Below are 9920 nucleotides of genomic sequence, written 5' to 3'. Positions count from 1 at the left end.
AAAAAAAAAAAAGAATGAACATATGAACTACAAGCCATCCTGTATACCTGGCAACATTATCCAATTCTAAAATTCTACCTTACTGCTTCACTTGGACCTACCACAGAGGGCTCAGGTATTGCACCTGCCACGCTGGGGTGGTCAAGGCAGAGTCCCCTTAAAATCAGACATGTTGTTTCATTTCCAGCTGTTGGATCACACCTGTGAATCCTAGGGACAGCTAAGAATGGCAGCATGCAGATCTCTGGCTATCCTTCCCAGCACACACATTCTCAGACAGAGTAGAGAGCCAGTCTGTTGGCCTGTGTGTAGAAGGAGTATGGTATGTGTTGGCTTACCACAGCCAACAACATTCACACATGTTAGACGTGGAAAAGAAATCTCAACCCAACGGTCCACAAATGATACACTCAATAAGATGAAAATGTGAGGTGCCAGTTTTCAATAGTCAAAGAAAATCCGTGACAACCTGTTTCACTACTCATATTCATCATACATTATCAAGGATAATAGGGTTGTGTGATTGGGAAGATTAAAGAGAGAGAATTTGTGACAAGAATTTCTTTAGAGAGAATGGTACCTTGAGTCTTACATTTTCCTAAGGTTGAGGAGAGGAGGTATCTGCCTCATACCTCAAACTCTGTGAGGGGGCCCCCATAGCCTACATGTGAGGCAAATATACAGCCCCTGTAGAACAGGGGATAGACTGGTCTACATATCTAAAAGCTAGAAATAGGCTGAAGAAGCTGAAGAAGAAATGGCCATGTTGGCATTGGTGTGCACTCTTAGAGTTTGGGAGAGCAAAGGTTGTGAAGTGTTACTTGTAGACCTAGTGTAGCCCATGCAGAAGAGAGAATGTTGGTGTGGAGTTGTTTAAATCATCCCCAGAACATTGACTGCAGAAGGCGATGGGACCTCCAACAGAGTCTATATGGAGTAGTCCTCCCCAAACTGGAGGCTGAGGAAGGGCAGCCGGCCAGGGGAAAGCACATCCTCAATGTCACAAACTTGCAGTTGACCATTCCCAGTGGTGGGAAGCCATCTTACACCAGCACTGATTAAATGAGAAGTTTCTTGCTATCCCCACCTCTCAATCTTGAATTGAGACTGGAAACTTAAAACTGATCATAGGACTTCTTTATTGATTAGGAGCAACCAAAAAAGCCATAAAGCTACCAGAATTTGCCCCTTGAAGAAAGTTTAAAGGAAAATAGAAAATCAGATTAGTTTTATTACACTCCAAAGATTGACTTTGTCCAAAGTCCTGGTTACAAAGTGCACACAAGGAGCTATTTCTTTTCTCTCGGAGAAGTCATAAACACAAATAAAGATCCCTGTCACCTTTCTTGCAAATGGTAGGAAGAACCTCTTGTCTTATTACCTTCCCCCCAAATTGTAGCTTCCTCTTCCAGCTCCACTTTCATCACATCTGTCCCACGCTCCGTGCCTTTCATGCTTTCCTCATGTTCAAGATAACATACAGGTTCCTTAGACTGTCTTCCAAGGCCGTTTTCCATATGTCCCTGATCTTTATTTTCACCCTTTTCTCCTCCTCCTTTCCTGAAAACCTGGTCTTTATACTGCAGTGAAACTTCCCTGGCAAAGGCTTTTTATATCACGCCAGTCATAAGTCGTCCAACCTTCCTTGAATTCCTACAGAGAATGGTTGCACCACTCTCTGCATCTGTAAGATGGCTGCAGGGTTGCTCCAGCAAACTCCACAGAACCCTCTCTCAACAGGATGCTAGTGGGCATTCCAGAGGACAAATGCTTCATGAGGATATGAGCTTAGTAAATCCTTGGTTCAGCAGATTGCTCTGATAAAATTTAAGCATCAAAACAAATAATAGCTCTAATGGATTATAACTCATTAAATAAAATTAAAACATACAAGTCCAAAGTGATAACTAATAAATAAACAGATTGGAGAGAAAGAAAGATCTTTCTGACAGAAGAATGCCATGTAATGAATATAATTAGCCTAATCTTGCAATCAGCACAATAACTGTCCAAGTCAAGAATCATCAATGGGAGCTAAAACTAGTGGGTGAAAGGTGGATCATCAAGATAATTTCAGACTTCGAGTACTTTCTCATGGATTATTGATTAACTATAAAAGATAAAATGTCATCTTACAGTTGAGAAAACTGGTGGATACCACCATAACCAAGTGATCAAAGTTCACATCCCAAATAATGGAGGAGCCTGACGTCATGTGCTCCCCGATTGTAAAGCCCTGAGTAACTCTTATCACTTCTCTGGAATTCCTGCCCAAAATGCAGACTCTGAATCTAATCATAAGAAAGCAGGAAACAAACTCAAAATGAGAGACATTCTAAGAAATAATGGTCTATTCTTTTTGTAAACATCAGTGTCACAAAAGACAAGGAAAGCCAACGAGCCATTCCAGCTTGAAGGAATCTAAGAGACTTGGCAACTGACTGCATCATACGACCCTGGGTCCTCGGCTTGGCAGAGAAGTTAAAAACTACATCATCGGGGAAATTGGAATATGCTGCAGAGGGGTTACAGATTAGATAATAGTATCATAGGGGCACCTGGGTGACTCAGTCGGTTGAGTGTCCAACTTTGGCTCAGGTCATGACCTCATGGTTTGTGGGTTTGAGCCCCGCATTGGTCTTTATGCTGACCTCTAGCTCAGAGCCTGGAGCCTGTTTCAGATTCAGTGTCTCTTTCTCTCTCTCCCCCTCCCCTCTTCATGCTCTGTCTCTCAAAAATAAATAAATGTAAAAAAAAGAAAAGAAAAAGAAAAATGATGGAGGTATTATATCAACACCACGTTTCCTGATTTTTAGAGAGACTAGCTCTATAAGAATATTCTTACTCTTGTTTTATGAGGTAAAAGGGCATTATATCGGAAATTTACCCTCAAGTCATTCAAGAAGAAAATTGTATACTTTATGTATTTACTTCTATTAATTATATACATAGATTAATATATACAGTTAATTAAGTACTTATACACATCTATATATCTACACATAGATCCATAAATATGTACATAAAAATCTAATACGTGTGTATCATATAAACATCTACTGATGTGTGTGTGTGCATGTGTATGTGCCGAGAGAGAATGAGAAAGATAACGATAAAGCCAAATGCTAAGTTGGTGAATGTGAGTAGTCTATATCTCTTTGTAATCTTCTTACAATTTTTTTTATCAAATTTAAAATAATTTCAAAATGCAAAGTTTAAAAACTAAATTTCTTCAGTAGATGATTTCTCAGGGCTTTTAATACTCATGCACTCATCCTGTCCTCATTAACTGGGCACCTGCTCTGTGCCAACACTGTGCTATATGGGTTAAGAAGGTGGGGGAGGAGGGGAAAATGGGTGATGGGCATTGAGGAGGGCATTTGGTGGGATGAGCACTGGGTGTTGTATGTAAGCAATGAATCATGGAATCTACCCCCCAAACCAAGAGCACACTGTATACGCTAGACTGTATGTTTGTTAACTTGACCATAAATTATATTTTAAAAAATAATAAAATAAAATTCTGGGCAAACATTAAAAAAATAAGTAAATATACCCTCTTCTAAAAAAAAAGAGTATCTAAAAAAGTATCTCATGGGGAGAACTTTCTGTGAAATACATTTTGCAATATATTACTTTGCCTAATTATAATCCATCTCTTTAACTGGTTCCCAAACTCCTGAATGGCAGACGCCTTGTCTTAGAGATCACATTCCTCCAGTGTGTCCATACCCCACAGGCTTAGTCCACGAAGGGGCTTATAAATGTAAGTGAGTCCCTCTGTAGCTGCCACCTGCTGCTTCTTGTGGGGATCGCTCGTGGGCATCTTTGGCTGGTCCCCACTTGCCAAATCTGCCAGATTCCTGCAGGTGCCACAGTCTCCACTAAACAGAGAGTCACTGCTTCTAGAATCCTGCCCACCAAAATGACTGTCACCACCATCAACACCAAAATCCTGAGCAGTTCTTTCTTTCCCTTCAACTCTGACTCTAGAACAGAGGATATGAAAATGATAGTCATCAAGGCCCATCACTGCCTCAGAAAACCCTTGAGGTATTTGATCTGTGGCATCTTACACCCTCTTCAGAACCCAAACTGGTGGAGACAGAGTCCTGGATGGTCTGAGACAAGCAGGGTATGAGGCTTACATTTAAGAATGAGTCACTAATTCCTGGGGCACCTGGGTGGCTCAGTTGGTTAAGCATCTGACTTCAGCTCAGGTCATGATCTTGCCATGGGTGGGTTTGAGTCTTGCATCAGGTTCTGTGCTGACAACTCAGAGCCTGGAGCCTGCTTCAAATTCTGTGCCTCCCTCTCTCTCTCTCTCTCTGCCCCTCCCCTGTTCACGCTATGTCTCTCCCTCTTCCTCAAAAATAAATAAATATTTTTTAAAAAATTTTTAAAGTGAGAGAGTCACTAATTTTAGCAGCTTCTTTGGTAACTTCTCTGCAAAATATCCAGTAACAAAAGAACTAGATATAGAAAGACCTTGGAAATAGAAATGGGAACAAACTTACTCACAGCCGCCTTAATCTGCCTGGGAATCCCTGCTTGGTCTTGTTTGCGAAGCACTGCTTTCACCTCATCCATCACTGCTTCTACTGCCTCTCCACCTTTCTAGCAGTTTCTCAAGAGGCCACAGGTTTATAACTTACAAACATGAGTATATACCACAGAAACTGACAATAGTAAAACCTTCCAGATATTAGGGTTTGATGTGATGATACCATCTAGAAATTTGAAATCACTCTCCCAAAGTGAAACTAAAATACACAGGGAAACAGCTTTCCAAGCCAGATGGACCTTGAAACTCTCCTTTTCTGATCCAGTGGGTCATAGCACCTCATCCCTAAAAAAGAACAGAATCTCGTCCTATCACACATGAATTGATGGCATAATAAATTATAGAATCTTAGGGTAAGACATGGCCTTGGAAGTCACTGAATCCAGTTGCTCACTCGTAAACATGAATAAGAAAAATTCCACAGAAGATGCTCTATGTAGATAATGCTTCTAGAAAGCCAATTCAACCATTTCTCGAATCTCTTCAATGCAATCGCTGAAGGCAACAAAACTGTTGGGAATGTCAGACGCAAAATCTCAAAGGGGTTGAGAGGAAAGTTTTGCCCTGCCTCATGGCTTGTTGCCAGATGCTTTCCTGAAAAGAAATCTGCAGGGAGAGACACACCAAACCCAGAACATGGATGACCTCATCAGTGCCTCTCCTTGCCACCAAACTGAATTCAGTGGTCTTCAGAGCTCCACGGCTCAAGAATTTCCTTGCTAATCACCCAAACACAACCGGACAATTTAACCATTAGACACCCTGTGAAGTACATTTTAGCTCTTGAAAATTACCTCAAATGTCACCCAATTTCTCAATTCAAAAGTGCCAATAGACAAAACAGATAAAATTACCCTTCTTTGGAGGGAGGGGGATCTTGGGCATATTCATCGCTCACACTGTCCACATGACCATTTACAAGATACAACTATGACTGTCCTTTTACTGTCCCTCTCATTCCCAACTGGGTTTCTGGAGAAGACCTGAGCACTTCAGCTGTGGTGGGGGGCAGGGGATGGCACGATCCATGTGCTTACACCCTCCCTCCGCACACCTGCAATGAGACTGGCAAAGATTCACATCCTTGCCATGCCCAGAAGACTGGTATCCACAGCATAAGGCCCTCTGCTCTGCCTGCCCCTTCCTTCCCCACATCCCTGTGCACCAATGGAGGTCAACCTAGGGAGCAATATTTATCAAAGTAAGACACTTGATATATTTATTGCAATATTAGGGGGGAAAGAGAAAGAGAAACATGCCCCTTATGGGAAAAAACAAACTGTGGCTTGCCACAAGATGTCAGTAAATGTCCTCCCACAAGTTATCTGTCACATTTACATACATGAGAAATACCAGACTCAAAGGCTACGTACAGCTTCTATGCCGGTATTAGCAAGGAGACAAGTTCATGTTCCTTCTCTCAGTAAAGAGAATGACGAAAGCCTCAGGATGTGTTGGAATAAACACAGCATGAAGGGTGTGGTGGGTGACCTCCAGTCCCAGGCCTTTTTCAGCTTTGTGCCAGTGCCTCTGCTGTGGCAGAGTCAGTGGGGACTCACAACCTTTCTTCTCGCCTGCCTCCCGGGCACTCCTTTGCCCCTGGAATGTTTTGACTGTGTTCTAGCTCTGAGAAGGTTTTCTTTCCCCAGTGTCATCCAAACTGCAGCAATGCTTTGGAGGGAGAGAGAGAAAGAGAGGAGAGAGAGTACGAGAGAATATGAAAGAGAGAACAGACCTCCTCCAAGGACAAACATCCCTTCCAGGAGAGCAGAGAAGCCAGACCAAAGGCTGGCCAGCTCCACCTTACCTTTTTGCCATTCACAAAGAAAACCAGCTCATCCGCTGTCATTGTCACGGGATGTGGTTGGGGATCTCCGAACTCCAGTGCTTCGCTCCCAAGAGGCACTAGCCAGTATCACTGCTCAGCAACTTGAAAAATACACTCCCAAGAAAATGAATCCTGGCCAGCCAATGGGAAGAAACCAGCCTAGAGCCTCAAGGCACGGGGTGTTCTTGGCAAAGGCTACTGGTTTACATAATCAAGGAAAATAAAATCCCTCCTCCACAGTAAATAGCACTCTCAACACCTGTGTCAAAGAGCACAGCAGAAGGCCCTTGCAGAAACTAGCAAGGGGAGGGCCTTGCTGCCAGGTGACCTGTTGTCATCAGCTCTCCCTCATGGAACCTACTTCCTACCCCGACTGCTGAAGGCAGAGAAGGAGGAAGGGCCCTGGGCAGAGCCACAGAGATCAGAAGTGATTCACACCCTCCACGTTCACACTTGTCATTTTACCATTTGGGTTTATAGCAACCCAGACTCAGCACTTAGACAAAGGACTCATTTTTCCACCACCTGGGGGACCACACAGGTCACAAGCCATGGAGCCCAGGGATCCAGAAGCAACACCTAGCATGTGACCTCAGCTTTGGTGTGTTTGGAACTCAGCTGTTTCCACCCTCTACCTGGGTATTTGCATGACCCCAAGAGCTCAGAAGGCTGCGAGACCAATTACATGGTTCAGTAGTATTTTGTAAGTTTGCCAAGAACCAAATACTTATTCCTACTGCACATGTATTCTCAACAGCACAGCAGAAATTATCCTGATAACAAACCATTTTGGGGGTTTCTTTTATTTGTTTCTCCCAGGGAAGGGCCCATCGTTGGCTGTCAGAGTAAGTCATAAGAATATTTCAAAATAGCAAATAAATTAAAACACCCACACCAGACAGGCAGAGGCCAAGTTAACACAGAGCTGAAAACCTTCCCCTGCCCAGTACTCGTTAATTCCTGGTGTGAACACACGTGAACATTGCCCACCTGGGCAGCACCAATAGGCTCTCTGTGGTAGCACCCACCTGCCCCTCCCAGCTCACACACATGTACACACACACACACACACACACACACACATATGAGTGTTCCCTCCCATCTTCTTCAGTCCTGTAACAACCCACATGGCTACTCAGCCAGCCTCTCTGAAGTAGGCTGCTTCCCCAGCGCCCCTCACAGGCTACACGGGGGAAGAAAGGAGTATTAGGCAGAAGTAGTTGGAATAGCAACAGCTCCGTGAAACTGCAGACTGTCAGGACATTGTCAACACAGTATCCTCTTGCTCCACAGACTGTTGTTTTTTTAATTTTTAATTTTTTAATTTTTTTAATTTATTTTTGAGACAGAGAGAGACAAAGCATGAGCGGCGAGGGGCAGAGAGAGAGGGAGACCAGAATCAGAAGCAGGCTCCAGGCACTGAGCTAGCTGTCAGCACAGAGCCCAACGCGGGGCTCGAACCCACAAACTGTGAGATCATGACCTGAGCTGAAGCAGGACGCTCAACCAACTGAGCCACCCAGGCACCCCTCCACAGACTTTATTTAAGCAGGAGACAAAATCTCACTTGTAGGGTGACCAAGCATCCCTGATGAGTCCCACTATCTTAGCCTAAGCATGGAAACTGGGACAAATCTCTCAGTCCAGGGCAAACTGGGATGATTGGTCACCATAAAACCATGGTTCTTAACTGGGGGGTTGGCTAGAGGAAATATTCCCGTGTCTTTATCGGGACTGAGAGATGCTACTGGCATCTAGTAGATAAGAAGCTGGGGATGCTATAAACACCTTGCAATGCAGAGGCCACATTGCACACACATGCGACCAAAATTTATCTGGTCTTAAAATGTCAATAGAGGCAAGATCGAGAAACCCCACTCCAAAAGGAAGAAGGAAGGAGGTGGGGAGAGGTAGAGGGGCTGAGTCTGGGTGGTATTTTATAATTGGTCAGTACTCCCAGACTGCACTCACATCTCTGTGGTTCAGAGGATTTTTCTTCTAGCCACTGATCCAACCAGTTTTGCAAGCCCTCTACTTTCTTCCAACTAGACTGGGACCAAAGTCCCAGAAGACTCTCCAGGTGAAGGTGGAGGGTGGAGGAACCAGCTCAGTGTTGAGGGGAAGGTAGTCAGGCTTAAATAATGGCTCTTCCACTTCTGTATGACCTTTGGTGAAAATCACTCTCTTAGTCTCAATCTCATCTATGAAATGGGGGTGACGGCCTACTTTGTAAGACTCCTGTCTGGTAAGAATTAAATGAGACAGAGTTGAGGCAGCCAACCTTCAGTCTCTTCCTCTTGTCTGGAGGTGAAATTCCTCTGTTACTGTGAGCATTTAAAAAAACAAAAATGGAGAGGCCTGGGTGGCTCAGTGGGTCAAGGGTCCGGCTTCCGCTCAGGTCATGAACTCACGGTTCGTGGGTTGGAGCCCCGTGTCAGGCTCTGTGCTGACCTCTAGCTCAGAGCCTGGAGCCTGTCTTCAAATCCTGTGATTCCTTCTCTCTCTGACCCTCCCCTGCTCATGCTCTCTCTCTCTCTCTCTCTCTCTCTCTCTCTCTCTCTCTCTCTCTCAAAAATAAATAAAAACATTCAAAAAAAATTTTTTAAACAAAAATGAAATAAATGTTTAATAAGGGCCTTTGTTGCCATTCAGGTTTTATTTCTGTAATGACTGTAGGAAGTAGTTTATTTGGCAATACTGAGATGTAGCAATACTTTGGCCTTATGTGGTTATGCATTACCCAACAAAATAACAATGACCATTTCCTTCTCTGTAATTTTTCAACATGTCACAAATTAGCCGAAAACAGACCAAAATAAGCATTTTTCTCCCCAAGCTGAAGACGTCCTGTATATGCTTTCAATGTTGGGATGAATTCTCAAACTTGGGCTGAATGAGTGGGATTTCGGGGCTTGAAATAGGGCCACTAGAGCTTACATTATGTGAACTTGTCCGGTTTCCCCTAGAGAATGCCTTGGGTTATAACAGGCGCTGTATGGGCACGTGAAGTCTCAAAGTCCACAGAGAAGCTCGATCAGCTCTGAGGCCTCCTGAACAGAGGCGTCTCCCCTCCTGGAACAACACTTGCAGGAAATCACAAGAGTAAAGAGTGAAAACACTGCCCAGAGAAGTCCTTACTTCTGGAACAGTGCGCCCCCTTGGGTCCAAGCACCCCCTGGAGGAAAAGCAATTCAGGAGAATTTTTGGAATATTCTCTGGAGGTCTGGTCAGGGCCAGACAACAGCTGCCGAGCCTCTATTGCTTTAGGGGCGTGCTCGGGCAGGCAGGCGGCCCAGGTCCCGCAGAAGCCTCCTGCCAGGCCTGAACCAGCCTGGGCTGCTGGGCTCTGGCTCTGTGGGGGCTCCTTCCCTTGCTTCACGTCTGAATTTGCACTTTTATCTGTACCCTAGGGAATTTTCTGTTTTTTTTTTTCACTTACAAGAAACTTCACTTGAAAAAAAGAGTTAGTTTTCTTTCAAAATATTCCATTACTTTGGTTTTCAGGGCTTGGGGGATTTTTGTTTGTTT

The 9920-nt window shown here is 44.1% G+C and overlaps 1 protein-coding gene across 1 annotated transcript in view; it reads right to left on the bottom strand.

The window, feature by feature from the left end:
• LOC115290731 (xanthine dehydrogenase/oxidase-like) overlaps nt 1-6752 on the bottom strand; it is a 55753-nt gene extending 49001 nt beyond the window's left edge. The window contains exon 1 of the mRNA XM_029938556.1: nt 6372-6752. Coding sequence (XP_029794416.1) covers nt 6372-6413 — 42 coding nt within the window. The 5' untranslated portion in view covers nt 6414-6752. The remainder of the gene's footprint in view (nt 1-6371) is intronic.
• Between the last annotated feature and the right edge of the window lie 3168 nt (nt 6753-9920).

The sequence above is a fragment of the Suricata suricatta genome, chromosome 4 (genome assembly GCF_006229205.1).
Source record: "Suricata suricatta isolate VVHF042 chromosome 4, meerkat_22Aug2017_6uvM2_HiC, whole genome shotgun sequence".
Taxonomy (NCBI): Eukaryota; Metazoa; Chordata; class Mammalia; order Carnivora; family Herpestidae; genus Suricata; species Suricata suricatta.
This window is presented reverse-complemented; position numbering and strand designations above follow the sequence as displayed.